General features: G+C 36.5%; 1 protein-coding gene across 4 annotated transcripts in view; it reads left to right on the top strand.

Moving 5' to 3' along the window:
• The window catches only part of LOC127990697 (disks large homolog 4-like), a 116,735-nt gene that overhangs the window by 75,110 nt on the left and 20,784 nt on the right, over positions 1 to 20,841 (top strand). For all 4 annotated transcript variants that reach the window (XM_052591518.1, XM_052591517.1, XM_052591516.1 and 1 more), the window contains 9 exons: positions 7,845 to 7,898; positions 8,333 to 8,383; positions 9,283 to 9,407; positions 12,242 to 12,411; positions 13,281 to 13,417; positions 14,488 to 14,632; positions 14,735 to 14,873; positions 16,559 to 16,715; positions 17,934 to 18,036. In XM_052591518.1, coding sequence (XP_052447478.1) covers positions 7,845 to 7,898; positions 8,333 to 8,383; positions 9,283 to 9,407; positions 12,242 to 12,411; positions 13,281 to 13,417; positions 14,488 to 14,632; positions 14,735 to 14,873; positions 16,559 to 16,715; positions 17,934 to 18,036 — 1,081 coding nt within the window. The remainder of the gene's footprint in view (positions 1 to 7,844; positions 7,899 to 8,332; positions 8,384 to 9,282; positions 9,408 to 12,241; positions 12,412 to 13,280; positions 13,418 to 14,487; positions 14,633 to 14,734; positions 14,874 to 16,558; positions 16,716 to 17,933; positions 18,037 to 20,841) is intronic.

Below are 20,841 nucleotides of genomic sequence, written 5' to 3' on the forward strand. Positions count from 1 at the left end.
AGAGACATATTAATCATCCACAATCAAAAATCGTGATATCGCACACCCCTAACTATGTTATGAAAGATATATCAGAATGATTTAAATTGAATATGTGCGTAAAATCTCCATAAATTTGTTTTCCCATTCTATACATTGCATCTAATTAGAATATTGATGTGTTTTTGGTCAAACCATAATGAAAAATAGTGAAGTCTTATCACTCTTATTTTACAGATTCTTCTTTGAATTAAGATAGTTTACTTGAATTGTATGTTGTTGTTTTTTTTGGCAGCCGCTACTGCCAGTTATTTGAAAATGTTTTGGTTAATGATTGTTTTTTCAGTGTAAAACTGTTATTTTCTGGATTTTTTGCTAGATTATTACAGACACATTCATTAAAGTGCAATCAAAGTCTTCTGACTTTGTGTGTCTGGGTTCACTCTTCTCTGGTGATTTGATCATAAAGCGTTTGTTGTGTTGTGGATGCTTCTGAACGAGCTTAATCAGCATGACTTTCACGGTCAAGGAGCTTCATCACTCCTGGTAATTCAGGCTGAGCTGGTCTTCTGCTGGCTTCTTTGGGCGTTTCTCCGTCTTATTGGTGTAGCTGTGTTTTTGTCAATCTCCTTTTTTAGGTGTTTATTGTGTGTAATCTACACTGTAAATATTTATCATAGACCTTGTTTTACTCAAAAATAAAAACATTATAAAAGCTAATGTTTTGACATCACTGCTATATTTTATATGCAAATATGTTTATTTATTTATGATTGATCATATTTGAGGCGCACAACAGGAAGTGATGCACACAGCAATGTTTAGAATCAGGTTTGTGTTGAAGAGCCACTAACAAAGTCATTTATTCACATGATGTTCTTTCTCTTCAAATGTAAATGACATTTTCAAAGGAGAATAACTGACTGTAGCATTGTTTTTCAGATAAACAAGTATTTTAACTTTTAAAATATATGCAAACATATTATGGTGTTGTTATGCTTTTGTAGAGTCAAAATCTTACATACAGCACCTTTAATGGTTCAATGAAAAATATTGAATAGTGCAGAAGTTGTAACTTAGTGCTATATAGTGTTATAACATGCACATATCTGATCACAGGCTATCATCCTGCCGTAGTTTTCCTACCACACACACATGTATGTGGGCCAAAGAGATTGCTTTCCTGGTCGAGTCTGATCCTCGGCTGGTGTGGATTATGATTTGATTTCCTGGAATTTGATTTCTCTACAGTCAAATGCAAGCAGATTCCTCCACAATCTATAGCTATACACAGGGAATTAGGGCTGCACGATTAATCCAATGTGATTGTCATGTCTGTCTTGTCAGTATAGTCAGTTCTGTGATCAGTAGTAAATCTCCGTCACGTGCTTTCCCCAGATTTTGCCTAATCACGATTGCAGTTTAGTTTTGATTAATCGTGCAGCCCTGATATGGATGTAACATTACAACCAACTCACAATACAATTCTATTCACGATACGATTGTCTTCCTTTTTGATTTTTTGGTAACACTTTAGAATAACGGTCCGTTAGTTAATGTTAGTTAACTGCTTTAGTTAACGTGATCAAAGCAAGCACAATCCTTCAACAGCATTTATTAATCTTAGTTCATGTTAATTTCAACATTTACTAATGCATTATTCAAATCAAAAGTTGTGCTTGTTAACATTGGTTAATGCACTCTGAATTAGCATGAACTAACAATGAATAACTGTGTTTTCATTAATTGAGTAATAAATGGTTTGTTCATGTTAATTAATGAATTAACTAACATTAATTAATGGACCATTATTCTAAAGTGTTACCATTTTTTTTTATTTAAAATAAGTTATCAATGAAAAAGTGTCATTTTTTCCATTTCTCGGGAAAAAATGATGCACATATATTTGTAAAACAGAAATATGTCAAATAACAAAAGTATAATAAAATTTTAAATAAAAATAAAATATTCATAAAACTATCTAAGGCTTTGTCTGTAATCTTTCCATTTAAAATGAGAGATAACCACTGTATTTTAATCACAATCTAAACAAAGATGCTGCATACATGCATCATCAGCATTTTATTATCTAAATTAGATGTTTTTAAATGTAAGATAATGTTTGTGTTACTTGTAACACTATGCCTCACTTGAAGGTGAATTTTAGCATACTTCAAAAAGTATATATAATACTTGAATAATACTTACAGTAAGTGCAAAATGAATGTTAAGTTTTCATACTTAATGTGTGTTGCACCTAGATAAAGATGTATGAGTTAGATTTGTGTGATCTGCATGACTCATTCCTGACATTACTTTGACAAAAATCGAAACATGGAGTTCATCTTGGAGTAGGAAGTCTAGAAAGTAGTATTTTCTCTTTAAATACACTCCAGTCATCTTGATGAATTTGCAATGAATACATGAAGTATGTGATTTGAACTAAAACAGACATTTAGGTTAAATAGACGTTATACAGAGCATAGTTTCTGTTTGCTCTAATTGTAGCACTCAGCGCTGGCTTTTCTAGACATGCATTACATCACGAGTCCACAGTGTGTTCACTTATTTCTAGAAGTTTTCCTTTGTCTCTTCTTTTTCTGTGACATGAATAGATTGCAGGCTTATCAAGTTGTCTTAATAAGGGAAGTGAGGTGGAAAGAGAAAGAGAAACCAGGCTGGGGAACGTAGAGAGATGAACAGATGTTTGTTATAATGAGAGGCTGTTCTTATCCTCTGACAAACAGACGTCTTCATCTCCACAACACTGATCTCACTAACGCTCCACTGTGACTAATGTTCAAGCTTTTCAGCAAGAGTTTTTCATGTTTTTGTAAAGAAGTCTCTTTAGTTCACCAAGGCTGACAAAAAGCAGTTAATATGATTCCTGTAATAAAGAATAGTTGATACTTAAGTTTAGGGTCCAATTCTCACTATTAACTATGAACATGCATATTACTTAATCCAACCAATGCATAAACTTAACTACTACATTACTGACTATTAATAAGCAGCAAATTAGGAGTTTATTGAAGCAAAAGTTGTAGTTAATAGTGAGTTAATAGTTAGAATTGGTTCCTAAAGTAAAGTGTGACATTTTACTTTTAAAATTACTTTTACAATTAAAATATTATTTTAATAATTAATAATTATTTTAGAGTAAACTGTTCAAATCCGATTGGATCAGTCATATTCAAAGCAGCTGTAAAATGACTATAAACACACACACATGTGACCCTGGACCACAAAACCAGTAAATTTATCAAAATTGAGATTTATACATCACCTGACAGCTGAATAATAATCTGTCCATTGGTCTGTGGTTTGTTAGGAGGACAATATTTGGCCGAGATACAACTATTTGAAAATCTGGAATCTGAGGATGCAAAAAAATCAAAATATTGAGAAAATCATCTTTAAAGTTGTTCAAATGAATTCTTAGCAATGCATATAAGCAATGCATAGCAATGCAAGAAATTCGCTTGTGCGTCAATAAATCTTTTGAAACATACCAAAAGTAATTATATTAAATCATTGTTGGGTTATGTTTTGCATCATGAGAGTCAGATGTGTCTCCTGCATGAGGCCGTGTTAGTGTAGAGTTGAAACCAGAGTAGAAATACTCTGGCTATGTAACGCTGTGGAAATCCTTGTCTGGTACATCTTTGTTACCATCATTGTCATCATCTCAAAAGGCGTCTTTGAATAGAGAGCTTGGTGGAGGAACAGACAGAAAAGTGGAAGTGAAATGAGAAGGAGAGAAGTAACGGTGTGAGAGTAGGAGGCTGATTTCATGCTTTAGCTACAGAGCATCTTCTCCGGCTAATCAACAGACTACTGCGGCACAACAAATCATCTGAAACCAGAGAACCAGCGAGGGAGGGCTGAGAGGAAGATGAGGGGGAATAAGGTGCAGAGAAATCCAGTGAAAAACAGAGCGGAGAGAGGGAGAGAGAGAGAGAGAGAGAGAGAGAGAGAGAGAGAAGAGCTCAACATTACCACCCACTCACCAGGATGCATCTAGCATCTCACTTACCCGCCTTACTCTCTTAAAGGGACAGTTCACCCAAAAATAAAGTATTCTTCCATCATTTACTCACCCTCATCTTGTCGTTACAGACCTGTTAGTTTCTTTCTTCTGCTGAACAGAAAAAAAGGGATTTTGAAGAACGTTAGCAACCAAACAGCTGACAGTAGTCATTGACTTCTATAGTATGGAGGAAAAAAATAAATAAATAAAATGGAGTCAATGACTTCCGCCGAGTCTTTGGTTACCAACATTCTTCAAAATATCATCTTTTGTATGTGAAAGAACTGGTGGTCAACCGATATGTGTTTTTTGACAGCCGATGCTGTTATCTTGGAAAGCAGGGGGGCCGAAAGCCCAAATAAAGCCAATATAATTTTTTTAATTATTATTATTAATATTTAAGAAATTTGAAATCATTTGACAATGGATAAAAATAAATGTGTGAATGAAACAAACTTATACTTTAGTTGACAGTATTTAATTTTTCACAAAAATGTAATTATAAAGAAAGTAAACACTGAGGGCACTCAGTGTTCTGGGAAGTTTGGATGCACTGGGAATATTTTTATTTTTTTTATAAACCCAGGGTAACCCTCATTTTACACGCAGCATACAGAGAAAATGACATGAATATGACAGTGTGCAATATATGCATATAGCACAGCATAATCTAAAGTTTAAAGCATTCAAATCACACGGACTGTCCAACACATCGGGCAAACAGAAGAACTTATCGGCCGATGTTGAAAATGACAAATATCGGCCGATATATCGGCCTTGGAGATAGCTAGAAAGAATATTAAACTCATAGAAATGCACATTGAATTCTGTAAAGAAAGTGAGCCGGAAGGTTTAAAAGCAAAAACATGAAGATCTTACATGAATTCTTAAGTAAATGAGTGTTCTTTGAGGATGGCTTTTCCAGTTGGGTGAATGCCTGGTTATGTGTAACTAACATAATTCCTGTGGCTGGTGTTTGCATATCCTTACGTTATGCATGGATACTAAGTGGAAGTTAGCGAGTTTACTCTTTTAGCTGTTTATAATTTTATCAAAGCAGTCTCATGTAATGTTTCACTATGTTTATATTTTTGAAATGTCTGATGGTTTTAAATGTTTCTTTTATTGATTCCAGTAGATGTATTTACTGTAAATGCGATTCCCATTCATTTGCATACGCTGAGGGACACACTTAAGTACACTTGCAAAAAGTTGCAAACAGAGTTTAAACAGCTGATAAAAACATCACAATGTTCCACAACACAACTTCAAATGATGACAAAAGCTGAAACATCCATCATTAATTGTTCAGCAAATTATAATTTTTGGTAAAACTGTTCCTTTAAACTATTGCTTCTATTTAACTTTATTAAAACATTTTTGAAAGTATACCATGATTTGAATTCTGTGCTAAACTTGATGTACCTTAAAAGCATTTTAAGCACCATGACCTTTGAATATGTTCATAAAAGTGTACCGTTATATATATCAAAATAGCATAGTATTATCTGATACACCACAGTATTTTATACTTTACTACATTACTTTGTATCATTTCTATTTCTATTTAATATGATAATTAATAGCATTTTAGCCTCGTGAAAATGCATACTTTCAAAAAGAGCACTTATTACAGAAACAGTATACTTTAAAAGAGCGTACTTAAGTGTGAGCTGAACGTAATATCTTTAGATGCAATTGCATGTGACATACAAATAAATGAGAATGTATTAAAGTCAAAAACTATATGAAATACAGTAATACTTACGTAAGTACATCGTTTATATGCAATTTTTTTATAATTATAATTGTCTTTAAAATATAATTAAAGTCCACTGCTGAATGTACTGAGATGCATTTCTGGTAAACTAAAATATACCTTGGCATGGCATTTCTAATTGCTTGTCATTTATTATTTGTAATTACATGTTTGTAACAATAAAGTTGCAATGTAGTCAATTTACATATTAAATGTAATATAAAATTAGTTCAACTTACAAAAGATTATTATACATTTCTGTTAAAAAATGGTCTTAATTAAATGGTCTTAATTTTTTAAAGGCTACTTAAGTGTTAAGAAACTGTCATGAAAATGAAGTGGCCTCTTATTTCATTAATATTATATAATATTCAAGTGTTTTATAGACTATAGTTAATGTGCAGTTCACACACTTAGAAGTAGCCCAATATACGAATGATTGATTTTTTTTTTATGCCAAAAATCATTATCATATTGAGAAAAGATCATGTTCCATGGAGATATTTAGTAAATTTCTACCGTAAATATATCAAAACTTAATTTTTGATTAGTGATATGCAATGCTAAGATGCTTCATTTGAACAATTTCAAAGGCAATTTTCTCAATATTTACATTTTTAAATGCACCCTCAGATTCCAGATTTTCAAATAGTTGTATCTCAGCAAAATATTGTCCAATCCTAATAAACCATACATCAATGGAAATATGATTTATTCAGCTTTCAGTTGAAAAAATTACGCTTAAGACTGTTGTTTTTATCCAGGGTCGCATATGTAAATAGTGTAAGAACATATATATTTAGCCAAAATGTTTATGTGTAGTAAATATTATGTTGAATCAAATAAATTATTTCTCCCTAAAGCTACTTGATACTTTAAGGATGTGTATGTGTATTGGATTGAAGAGCCATAAAAAATGATTGTTTAATTTACATTTTAGATGTTGAGGGTCAGAGCGGCTCGCCCACACACACACACACACACACACACACACACACACACTCCTCCTCCCTGTGGCTGCATGCTAAAGCTCATCTCTCTCAGATGTGTCTCTCCTTTGGCAGTGGAAGCCGAGGGGCAGTGAGCACTTGAATGAGTTTCTGACAGCGTGTGTAGCTGAGTGTGTGTTAATGTGATCATGTGGGCGGCTGCAGAGCCCTGTAATGAAAGGCAGGAGTTTGGAACTGAGCTGAAGGGCATTACTGCCCGCTTGTGTGTGTGTGTGTGTGTGTGTGTGTGTGTGTGTGTGTCTCTAATCACATTTATTGGAAAGCAGTAGAGGTGCTAGCAAACGTTACAGCTGTAAATTGCTTGTAGTGTGTGTGTGAGTTGTAAAACAGGGCTGTGCGTGTTGTAGTACAGCTTATCCAGTGGATGTATGTGCTGTTTGCTTTTACTTTATTTCAGTGGAAAGACCTGCAAAACTATCAGACTTGTAAAAAATCTTGGCTGTTTTGAATGAAATGCTGCTGTTATATACATTAATCTGCCGGCCATGTAATGCACAGGTATCGTTCAAACAGTATTATGTTACATTGTGGTCACGTAACATTGCATGTTTACTTCAGCAGGAAGGATCTAGGAAATAAAAATGTGCCGTACCATGCAATAGTTTGGAGTCACTAAGGTTTTTATTTTATTTTTGACTGAAAGAAAATGATTATTTTGTGGATGCATTAAATTGATCAAAAGTGACATATATAATATTAACGTTAATGTCCACAAAAATATTGTGCAGCACAACTGTTTTCAACATTGATAATAATTAGAAATGTTTCTGGAGCAGCAAATATTATTCTGATTTCTGAAGATCATGTGACACTGAAGACTGGAGGAATGATGCTGAAAATACAGCGGAGCATCATAGAACAAATATTAAAATAGAAAGTGGTTATTATATTGAAAAAATGCAGCCTTTGTCAGCAGAAGAGACTCCATTAATGTATTCAGAATGCATACTGTAAAGTTGCTTACTGCGCACAGTGTGTATCCATCAGCTGAAGTCCTGTGGTGTGTTTCAGGACATCATGTGTAATACGCACTGTGCTGAACATCTCCTCTCTGTTTCTCCTGCAGGGGAACTCTCCTCCGGTCGTGGTGAATACTGACACACTGGACGGCTCGCCGTATGTAAGTGTTATGCAGATTGTAGTCTTCAGATCTAGAAATGATTAGTGGTGCAGACAGAAATGATATCTCAAAGGAAGAATACCCAGACAATGATAATAGTAATGCCTTGGCAGCCAGCCACACAATCACAAGTCAAGTGCTGGGGTGGTGGTGGTTTTTTGTTTGTTTTTTCATTCTGGAACAACATTCACACAAGTTTTGAGCAGTCAATAACACCTAATATTTTCTTCAGACAACGTGAAAGTCTAGCTATGCATTCCACCAATAAATGCATTGCTCAAAACTGTATGAATGGAAAACCCACCTTTCGGTTAAAAGAGTTGCTTTCTTTTAATAGCTGGAAAACATTGCCATATTTGCATGTCTATTACTGTATAATACGTGTCTTAAGCTGATATCTTAAGGGGACTGACATTGCATGTGCTGTCTTGTAGGTCAATGGAGCAGAAGGAGAGATTGAATATGAAGAGATTACGCTGGAAAGGGTAAATCTTACAAACTGTACAGAACTGTGTTTTTTAAACATAGGTCTTTCTGTGTATGGGTGCAGGTATTTTTAATATGTAGTAATATATTTTGTAAGAGTAAGATTTTACATAACCTTTGTGAAAAAAGAAGTACACTTAATTATATTGAAAGTACACTTCAAATCTTATCCAAATCTGTACTTGCAAATGATATAATATGAATTAAATAAGGCCACTAATGTAAAGAGACACTTTGATGACCTTTAAAAAAAAAAAAAAAGTGCCCTTCCTAATACTGACAAGTTTAAAAAGTACATTTTATATCATGGTTTTAATAAGCTTTTGTTGATTGTTTTGATGAAGCATACTTGTTTTGATACATTGACTAACATACTAAAGTACTTGATTATAATTTTATAATAAGCTAATTTAACTTTAGTGTGCTATTCTGAATGACATTTCAATATATTTTAAATGCATTAAATTTGAGCTTCATTTTAGATTTGCAATCACAAATACATTTAAATACATTGTTTCAATAGAAATGACATGAAAGTATGTTTTATTTTACAATAAAAAAGTACACACAAAAATAATTATGAAATTGCATATAAAGATGTACTTAGGGCGATTCAAAAGCACTCGATGTATATTTAAACTTTAATACAGATTAATTTAAGTGTCTGAAAACATTAGAGTCAAGTCACACTTAACTAGACATTTCTGAATATAAGCATATTATTTCCATACTGTTCTTTTTCACAATGGATTCTATCAATAAATTACATGTTTCAATGTTTATAAATTGCATTTGACATCTAAAGCAAATTGAATGCATGTGAGTATATGTTGGCACCTGTAACTTCAGTGTATGTAAGTGTGTGTGTGTGTGTGTGTGTGTGTGTGTGTGTGTGTAGGGGAACTCTGGGCTAGGCTTCAGTATCGCCGGAGGGACTGATAACCCTCATGTGGGAGACGACCCCAGCATCTTCATCACTAAGATCATTCCTGGAGGAGCTGCGGCACAAGACGGGAGACTCAGGTGACTGAATATACACTCACCCAAAAACTATTTAGGCGCTTAAGTGATGTTTACTAATGAATGAAAATCATTGCATTAGTGTAACATTCATTTATATATATATATAAATTAGAAAACGTTTTGTGAAATACACCTTTCTTTGAAATGAATGCCACTTATCTAACACAATGACATTCAACACAATGAGGACTTTGCAATGAATCTTGATTTACATGATTCTCTCGATTTATTAAGCATGGTCGTCTGTGATATTTCTTGCAATGGGAACAGGTCTCCACAAGCTTTCATGGTTGTGGTTGCCAGATGTCAAGAGTTTAAATCCCCCAAGCAGAGCTTATTTTTTCTTAAAAAAACACATGGACACATTTTATGCCTAGCAGTTTACTTAATCTTCCCAATCTGGCAACCGCACATGCTCTCTCCACATTAGGAAAAAGCGTATTAAAATGCTCAAATAAAAGTGTAATACAGCCAGTCTGTTTCTTTCACAGTCGTCTGTGCTGTTTGCCGCAAATAAATCTGTGCAATCTTATGTGAAAGTGCAATAATTCTGATGAAATGTAGAAAATAAAATAATAAGATGAACAATAATCGTGACTATATTTTGGAATTGTGATGATATTTTTCTCTGCGTGAAATAATCGTGATTATCCGTTTATAGACTTAATTTTCCAGTCACTGTATGCGTACTGTATATGCTCACATGTATAATCACACTGTCTCAGTGGATGTACTGGTGATGCATTCATAATGGGACCAGCTGGGGTTCCTGCTAACAAATGCAGTTCTACCCCAGAGCTTTCCAGCACATCCACACACACACACACACACACACATACACATACAGAATGCAGACAGAAATAGCACAGAAAGAAAGAAAAAGAGACAGATTTCTGTCATTATCTCCTCACCGTGATGTTGTTCCAAAGTCAGCGGAGTCTGAGTGAAAGAGCTCACCGGAGGAGGGAATAATGACTCGTTTCGATCTGTTCATCAAAGTCATACAGGTTTGTAGTGACATGTTGGTTAGTTAATGATGAGAGAGCCATTGGCGTTAACCCCTCAGAGTCAAACTGTGGATGCTGATGGACTGTCAGCTGTTTAATGCTGTCCTCTGCTCTTCTCTTCTCGTCTGCAGACAGTAGGGCTTCATTACTTTTGGTAGGGCTGGGACCAAATGGACTGTAGTCCAGAAAGACAAGAACATTTATCTTTTCCCCGCACAGTGTGATTTCACTGGAGAATGAGAGTACTCTCTGTTTCAGAGTTCATCTAATACTTTGTGCACCTTCATTGGAGCTTAATCTGGATCCTTCAGTTCTGTCTAATTTCAGACCTATTTCTAAACACCCTTTTTATCGCTGTACATCATCTTCTGTTTCATACAGTTGACTTTTGACAAACATGATACAGGGCAACAACTCACTGCATGATGTAGCCTATGGAATGCAGTTATTTGCCCCTAAAATTCAAGATATTGTAGCATTTTCTATATTTATATCATATGATAAGCGATAGCACATGAGCAGCGAGAGCAATATCACACAAGTCTGATCTTCAGACAAATCTGATTTTAAACAACTGTTCAGTAAATAAGTTCATTTTAAATATATGTGACCCTGGAGCACAAAAACAGTCTGAAGTCTCTGGGGTATATTTGTAGCAATAGCCAACAATACACTGTATGGGTCAAAATGATAGATTTTTCTTTTATGCCAAAAATCATTCCATGAACATATTTTGTCCTACTGTAAATATATTAAAACAGAATTTTATATCAGTAATATGCATTGCTAAGAATTCATTTGAACAACTTTAAAGATGATTTCCTCAATATTTAGATTTTTTGCTCCCTCAGATTCCAGATTTATAATAGTTGTATCTCAGACGAATATTTTCCTCCGAACAAACCACACATCTGTGGAGAGATCATTTATTCAGCTTTCAGATGATCAATAAATCTAAATTTGGAAAAATTGACACTTAAGACACTTAACGTTTTTTAGTCCAGGGTCACATATGTAAATAATGCAAGAACATATATATTTAGCAAAAATGTCTATGTGAAATAAATATTATGTTGAATCGAATAAAATATTTTTCCCAACAAATACTTTTATTTTTTAATATCTACTTGATATTTTTTTCATTTATCTCATATTTTTAGAGCCAAATTTAATATGTGATTAATTAGATAAAAAAAAGAGAGAGACAGTTTATTGATTTAATATCTGTCGTTTTTATAGTGGAGGACAAAACATATCATTCAATACAAAGATGATTGAGAGATGAACTAATAAGAGTTCCTCAAAAGCCTGATTTATTCTATTCACATTTTAACTTGATTTTTCTAAATAATAATAATAATAATAAAGGATTTATCTATCAAATATGTGGCCTTATATGGTTAATGATCTGTACATTGCATTTCATAATTTAATTTTGACTTTTTGCAACTGTTTTGTAAATTGTTTCATAACATGTGACACAAGACTTAAGACTTTTAAAGCATTTGAAAGCCTGTGTAAACACACATTGTGTGTGGCTGGGTGTTCTGTGAGGAATAAAACCTCTCTAGAAAGTCAAAATTATTCACTTATAATTTGCACTTACAATATCATACGCACATAACATCTTTTATATCTTAAGCTGTACATCAGTGTTGCCAGATGTTGCCAGAAACTTAAAAAAAGGGAAAAAATGTCATTTTTAAATTCAAATTTTTTTGACAGCTGTCAGTTCAAGAGGTGTATTTATGGCTGAGCGCCAGCAGCTTCTAACAGATGTTGCCTTAATAACTTATTTCCATCTCTCTCTCTCTCTCTCTGTCCTAGAGTAAATGACAGCATCCTCTTCGTGAATGACGTGGATGTTCGGGAGGTGACCCACAGTCAGGCAGTGGAGGCGCTAAAGGAGGCGGGCGCTATCGTCAGACTCTATGTATTACGCAGGAAACCCGTCGCTGAGAAAGTCACTGAACTCAAGCTCATCAAAGGGCCAAAAGGTGCACACTCGCTGACCGGATGACCTAGGCTCTGTTTATCACTTAGAAGTATTCACTGAGCAGATGCTTTCATCCCGAGTGACTTACACATGCAGAATACATCGAAGTGATTCATCACCGTGACTTTTACAGCTGCTGTGGGCTACAAGGTTGTTAATCAGTGGAATGTGCTTTCGTTGAAGCCATTTGTTTGCATTATTTCAACACTAGTGGAACACTTGTGGCTTAAAACTACATTACCCAAGATGCTTTGCAGAAGGCTCCACCAATGAGCCAATTTGAGAAGGCTATTCCCATGAAGCGCTGTGAATGATGTGATCAAGCCGTTCTCATTAAACTCTTTTATATTATATTATTTAATTGTTTTTAATTTGATTATTTCATTTGCAAAGCTTTAAGGGAGACCTGTTAAAGTCTGTTCCCACCAAGAATGACAATTATCAATATAAATATAATGGTAATTATGTGCCCACATCGACACAAAATAAAGTTCTGTTCATTAGAAACACACGCTGCAGTTTGACGTCTGCACATTAAATGCTTGCGCTCTTTAAAGGCATAGTTCCCCAAAAAGATGAAAGTTCTGTCATCATTTCCCCACCCTCCACTCGTCCCACACCCCTATGAGCTTCTTCATTGCTGTTGAGCACGAAATAAGATGTTTTGAAGAATGTTGGGATCCAAACAGTTGACGGTAGCCATTGACTTCCACAGTATTTATTTGTTTTTTTTTTGCACAGCATGGAAGTCAATGGCTACTATGAACTGTTTTTGACAGAAAGGCATCCACATTGCATCTTTTTTCAAATACTGAAGAACTGAGAGCTGTGTTTGTGAAGAGAGATGTCACTGCTGTGTTTGTGTCTCAGGGCTAGGCTTTAGTATAGCGGGTGGTGTGGGGAACCAGCACATCCCTGGAGACAACAGCATTTACGTCACAAAGATCATCGAGGGAGGAGCGGCTCATAAAGACGGACGACTACAGATCGGTGATAAGATCCTGGCGGTAAGCTGAGGACTGGCATGTGTGAAGATTAGACTGGAGACTTATGGGTTAGACTCTTCAATGGCGCCACCTGCTGCACACAGGAGGAACTACAGGCATCGATCGGATTTAGCCTTCACTTTGAGTTACATGCATCCTTGAATAGATTCTCTTTTGTTTGTTGCCACTAGTGATGCAGAAATTGCACACTGCAACTTTAAACACAACTTTAAAAACAACTTTAGAAAGCAACTGTCCATAAAGCAGTTCTTACATTTCTGCTTTTAACTTGTCTCGTGGAAAGGAAGTGCACTTCGATGACCTTTTGTGGATTTAACTTTAGTACCTCTTTTGTCTTTATACAGTATGTAATTCGATAATTACGACTATTCTCTTTGCAGCCGAATGAACTGAAAAACAGCTATGGGAAACAAAAATACTCTTTAAAGTCAACTTTTAGTTCATGCATTTAAATATTTGTAATGGTGAAGTTGCAATTTAGCAGCGTCATTTTATTAGATATTATTAGTTTTTACTGTATTAATACTTTGGATAAGTTTTATATTAGCTGTTTTTATTTCAATTTGTTAAGGTTTTGGTAATTTTATTGTGTGTTTTTGCATTTTTTATAGTTTTGTTTGTTTGTTTATTTCTATGACGTTTCACTTTCAGTTAAACCTTTATTTGTTTATAATTATTTATATTAAGTAACAAAATAATTTTAATTGTTTTAATTTTAGTTCCGGTTTTAGATTTAGTTAACTAACAACTCTGCAATTTGGCACATTTGAAATATATGAACTTTAAATGTAATATTAAAACAACACACTACAGTTAAAATAATAGTCAAGAATTTGCAGGTTCATCTAAATAAGTGTGCACTTAAAAGCACATTCAATTCAATTCAAGTTTATTTGTATAGCGCTTTTGAACTTAAGTGTCATTTTAATTAATTAATCTTATATTATCTGCAAGTCAATTTTTTATTATTATTATTATGCCTTTAAGATCTGAGTACACTACATGTGCACAAGTGCATTTCTTTTTCCCGCGGGACATGCGTCCCATAACGTGAGTCTCTGCATCTGCAGGTGAATAATGTGTGTTTGGAGGACGTGATGCATGAGGACGCGGTGGGCACGCTGAAGAACACAGCAGAGGTGGTCTACCTCAGAGTGGCCAAGCCAAACAACCTGTACCTTACCAGCAGCTACAACCCTCCAGACCTCACCAGCAGTGAGTACACCGCTGCTTCACAGCCTGCACACTAGCTTTACAGAGCACAGGCCTGGCTAAAACCTGTGTGTGTGTGTGTGTGTGTGTGTGTTCACCCTCCAGCGTACTCTCCGCATCTGGACACGGACATCGGACATCCTAACTTCCTGGCCTCAGATTACCCACAAGCCCTCACTCCCACCTCACCAAGCCGCTTTTCTCCAGTGCTGCATGGCATGCTGGGAGATGATGACTTACCCAGGTAATGAAGCTCATGACATTCCATGGACTCTAATAAATGAGCTTGCATCAGAGTGATTTTAGTATTGTTGAGATACTACATGTGACCCTGTGAACTTAAAACCAGTCTCTGGGGTGTATTTGTAGCAATAGACAAAAATACACTGTATGGGTCAAAATTATAGATTTTCTTTAATGCCAAAAATCATTAGGATATTAAGTAAAGATCATGTTCCATGAAGATATTTTGTAAACTTCTTACTGTTAATATGTATATAAATGTATTTTTTTATTAGTAATATGCATTTCTAAGAGTTTCATTTGAACAACTTTAAAGATGATTTTCTCATTTTTGGATTTTTTTCCTCCCTCAAATTCCAGATTTATAATAGTTGTATCTCAGACAAATATTGTCTGATCCGAACAAACCAGACATCAGTGGAGAGATCATTTATTCAGCTTTCAGATGATCTATAAATCTCAATTTGGTGAAACTGACTCTTAAGACTGGTCCAAAGTCACAAAGTATTATTATAGTTTTTATTAACATCTTAAATTAGTTTTATATCATCATTTTTATTTTGTGTGTTTTATCACTTAAAAAAAATTATGTCTAGTTTTTTAACTTTTCATTTATTTTTAGTTTTCCTTATTTAGTACATCAAGAGAAATGTTGCTATGGCAACTAGATTTTTTAAATTATATATATATATATATTTTTTTTTTCATATTTACTTGATTTTATTATTTTAGTTTTACTTATCAATAATAACCCTGCCTTTGGTAAATAAAATAAATATGAATTGGCAGCTGAGATTAATAATTGAATTCTAGATTGGAGTCACACCTACGATGCAAACAGCAGCAGACCAAAACAACATTTATATAGCTTCTTTAAGTCTTATTCAGTATTTGGAATTTATTCGCTAAAGTCATTTCATATTTCATATTAGTCATTCAAATTAGCTTAAAAAAATCCCGTAATGATCCCAAAGAGTTCATTATATTTATTCAAATATGGCTAATTATGATCGAAAGTCGATAAGTAAATCCTTCAGAAATCTTTGAGTCTATTGAAATCAGTTATTTCCACAGATTTTCTCCATAATTAGAGCAGGACATGTTGACTGTGTCTAATTTAGTTCTGTGACTCTGGCTTCCTCAATACTGAGGATCTAAAGAACTAAAGCATTACAGAACGACTTTCCCTGATAGAAACCACTCAGAGGAGACTGATACGACCAAAGACTTGTTACACAGCAGGAGTCGTTTCCTCAACAGTAATGACACATCTCACAATATACTAATATCATCTGAAATTAGTTTTGTCCTTATACAGAAATGTAATTGACATCAAAACTATGTATGGTTTATGTTTCACAAAATGTTGGCAAACTAAATTCAACAGCAACTGGTCACACGCAAGATTTCAAATTTAGTTATGCTTTCTTTGTTGCTCTCAGAAATATGGAAGCTTGTTTCCTCCGCTGAATAAAGAATATAAAAAGGTTTTATTATTATTAACTTTTTTTTTCTCGCAATTACAAGTGAATATCTTGCAATTCTGACTTGCGTGATGTTTGCAAGAATAAGTGCTTCAGGTTCAGTGCTATCTGAAAGAATGTGTATTTGACAGTAAAGGATTACTCTTATCATCATCCTGGACTTGTTTTGTAAGTTCTCTCTTGCTTCTGTCTTGTGTGTCAGGGACCCGAGGCGTGTTGTGATCCACCGAGGGTCCACGGGTTTAGGCTTTAATATAGTTGGAGGAGAGGATGGTGAGGGAATCTTCATCTCTTTCATCCTGGCAGGAGGACCTGCGGACCTGAGCGGAGAACTGCGCAAAGGAGATCAGATCTTGAGCGTGAGAACATATTAATATGTGTCATAGAAAAGCTTTTGACATTCAGGTGCAATCATATCATGTTACAGTCATTTTAAATGATGTCCCTGACAACTCCATTTAATTCTAGCCATGGTGTTGCTCAGTAGATCGGTGTTTAATGATTAGTAATAGTAATACACACTCTGTGTTTTAATGGAGACCCCCCCCCCCCAGTAGTCCTGAACAGGAGATTTATGCATAGATCTATACATGACATTCAAAGACAAAGTGCAAGATATAATACACAAACAGTCTTTGCATGAAAATAGAATACAGACAATCCAAGAAACACCCAAAAATTGTGCTTCGAGTATGCTGATCGTCATAATATTAATATGCCATTTAAGAGACAGGAGTAATAACTGATGAAAATCCTGCTTTGCATCACAGGAATAAATTACATTTCAAAATATATTCAAATAGAAATCAGTTATTTTGAAAGTAATAATATTTGATATTATTTGATAATATATATTTTTTTGTTTACAGTATTTTGGATCAAATAAATGCAGCATTCTTGAGCATGAGATTAAAACATTTAAAAAAACCTTACTAACTTTTGAACAGTGTATAGTTAATAACAACATGTATACATACAGTATATATATTTTTATACTCTCATATTGTGCATTTTTATTTATATGTCTGAGCATGCTGATTGTCATAATACTATTATGTAATTTTAAAGAGATAGTTCACCCAAATATGAACATTTTGTCATCATTTACTCACCCTCAGATTGTTCCCTTTCCTCTGTTGACCAGACGCTGATGCTTGTAACCAAAGGGTTAACGGTACTTTCACAGTATGGAGAAAAAATATATATATAAAAACATACCATGGAAGTTGATGGTTACTACCAAAATATTTAGTTACTAACCATCTCCAAAACTTCTTGTTTTGTGTTCAGCAGAAGAAAGAAACTCATACAGGTTTGGAACAACTTGAGGTTGAGTCATTTTCGGATGAACTGTCCCTTTAAGAGCTGTTTTGTTCATGTCAGCATATTAGGATCTGAAAACTAAAATGCTGTAAAGAAAAGAAAAGTAAATATTGCAATGCAGCAGTACTTACTGTATAATGTGTTGGAGTTGCTGCTGTTGTCTTGTTGAGCTGTTGAAGCAGTATTGTTACAGTAACATGAGAAGTATTGCTGTGTGAGATGTGTGACTGTGATGATCTGTGTGTGTTTCTCAGGTGAATGGAGTGGATCTGCGGGCAGCTACACATGAACAAGCTGCAGCTGCCTTGAAGAATGCAGGACAGACCGTGACCATCATCGCTCAGTACAGACCAGAAGGTCAGGGAACACACACACACACACACACACTCACAGACAAGCACATGCACACACACACACACACACACACACACACACACACAGTCTCTATCTCCCACACACAAACTTTGAAAATGATTTAAAATGTATTTAAAAGGTTTAAAATGATTTTAAAACAGTTAAGAAAATGATTATACATAAAATACAGTGCTCATTCAATAAATGCACAGCTAAACAGATGAGTTTTAAGTCTATAGATTTAAATGTGACTAGTGTTTTAGCACATCTGATCTCTTCTGGAAGCTGATTCCAGCTGCGGGCAGCATAGTAACTAAAGCGGACTCCCCTAGTTTTGTGTGAACCCTTGGTATTTCTAACTAACTTACTTGATCCTAGTGATCTGAGTGCTCTGTTAGGTTTATATTCAGTGAGCATATCTGCAATATATTTTATGGTCCCAGGTCATTTAGTGACTTATAAATAGGGATGCACGATCATGCTTTTTAATGGCCGATTCCATTACTGATTTCCGATTTTATTTTATTTTTATCTTTAAGCAACAAACAAGAAAGAAGGAAAGTATGCAACATGTGAGAAGTTGATCTGCACAGTGCTTCACTGTCTTTGCTTGTGCAGTGCGCAGACAGTTACAGTATGCTCGCGCAGCTTCAGTGAGTGCAAGGAAAGGTTTATTTGTACGCCAGTACACCAACGGCTGTTCACTTCCTGTTATCTGTGCCCCTGACGTGTAGCTTAGTGATGGGAAGTTCAATTCTTTTCCATGAACCGGTTCTTTCGGACGGTTCGATTCAATAAATCGGTTGAAAAAAAATGGTTCACTGGTTCTTTTGCGCTCGACGTAATGACGCCATGTCTATCAAACATTTAAATATATAAAGTCAGTAATCATAATCATGAAAAGTTTACAATTCACAAGTCACCCAAATACAGTAACAGCAATAATGTGCATACAAGCATTTAACTCTTGAGGATATAAAGTAAATAAATTAAGTGTCATCAGCGAAGAAACCATGATACACTTTCTACACATAATCCATTGTGATGTATTTGTAATTAAATGAATTTACGTTTCGCCAGATTGCCCTTCATTCAAGCCTTAGGTTTACGAATCAGTTCAGAATCAGTCACCAAAAGAATCAGTTCGGATCAGACGCTCTGTGTGTCGGTCTGCTTCACGCTGAATCACACATGCGTAGCATCATCAGCTCCTCGGTTCATGAATCGGACACGTTGTAACGCTTTGTAACAAACAAAACTCCATATTCATCGGGAAGAAGGAGGCGGGAACCGGCGCACAATCAAAAACTCATTTTAATAATCAAAAGTAAATACAAAACGGCGCACCAGCCCCTCACGGACGACTGGTGCGCATAAATAAAAAGCAAACATAAAGTAATGTCCCAGGCCTGGTCCTCTCTCGTCCTTCACGGTCGTCACTCCAGTTTTATATCCTTCCATCTCCTACGTGGGACTCGATACTAGCGGTGGGGCTCAGGTGTAGCTCATCTCCAATCACTACACCTGGCCTCACTCCTCGTTCCCACGCCTCTCGGCCCCGCCCCACTCGCCACATACCCCCATCGCCCCTCGCAGGCCGGGGGGTACCCTCGAGACTGCGCTCTACTCCCCCCCCCCCCTTCCCTCCGGGGGGGACCGCTCACGGGGACCTGCAGGAACCTGGGGGTAGGACAGACGAGGCGAGAGAAAAGGAGATGGAAGGAGGAGCGACAAGGACGAGAGAGGGGAGAGAGAGAAAAAAAAAAAAAAAAAAAATCCGGTTCCCAGACGCACTGCTGCTCGGCCCTCCACCAGCTGGGTGATCTCCTCCGCGGTGCCTGGCGGTGGCACTGGACGGCCCTCGGCGGACGGCGCGACACTCCTCCGCCGCCCGATGGACGGCGACGGCTCCTCCGATTCTGGGCAGCGGCAGGAGTCCCCCGTTCCCTGCCCCTCCGGATTCCTTCACGGAGGCGGCAGGCTCCGGCCCCCTGGCGAACGGCGCCGACTCCTCCGCTCCCTCACGGACGGCAGCCGCCCCTCCTTGTCGTGGGCGGTCGGCAGCGAGCTCGCCCGTCCCCGGCAACTCGCTCCAGCCCACCGCCTCGAGCGTCCCTGGCGGCCCACTCCTCGCCAGCTCGAGGGCACCGCGGATTCACCACAGCGGCGAGGGATCTTCAGCAGCGCGTCCCTCCTTCTCCCGGGTTTCGGCACCACTGTAACAAACAAAACTCCATATTCATCGGGAAGAAGGAGGCGGGAACCGGCGCACAATCAAAAACTCATTTTAATAATCAAAAGTAAATACAAAACGGCGCACCAGCCCCTCACGGACGACTGGTGCGCATAAATAAAAAGCAAACATAAAGTAATGTCCCAGGCCTGGTCCTCTCTCGTCCTTCACGGTCGTCACTCCAGTTTTATATCCTTCCATCTCCTACGTGGGACTCGATACTAGCGGTGGGGCTCAGGTGTAGCTCATCTCCAATCACTACACCTGGCCTCACTCCTCGTTCCCACGCCTCTCGGCCCCGCCCCACTCGCCACACGCTTCTTCTCGGATAACTCGTTAAATGCATTAAGTGAAAGAGAAAACGCAGAGTTGGTGTTCCACACATTTAATGGCTGGTACACGGCAACGCACTCCTCTCATACATGAGAGATTAACTCTTTCTTGGCGTTACAAATAAAGTAAAGAGAAAAATAACAACGAGAAGGCAGAGCGTACTTATCATCCATGGGGGTCCTCATTAAACACACTGCGTCATCTGCGTCATCACCACATAGCGTGCGTTACAAGTCAAGTGA

This window comes from Carassius gibelio, chromosome A5 (genome assembly GCF_023724105.1).
Source record: "Carassius gibelio isolate Cgi1373 ecotype wild population from Czech Republic chromosome A5, carGib1.2-hapl.c, whole genome shotgun sequence".
Lineage (NCBI taxonomy): Eukaryota > Metazoa > Chordata > Actinopteri > Cypriniformes > Cyprinidae > Carassius > Carassius gibelio.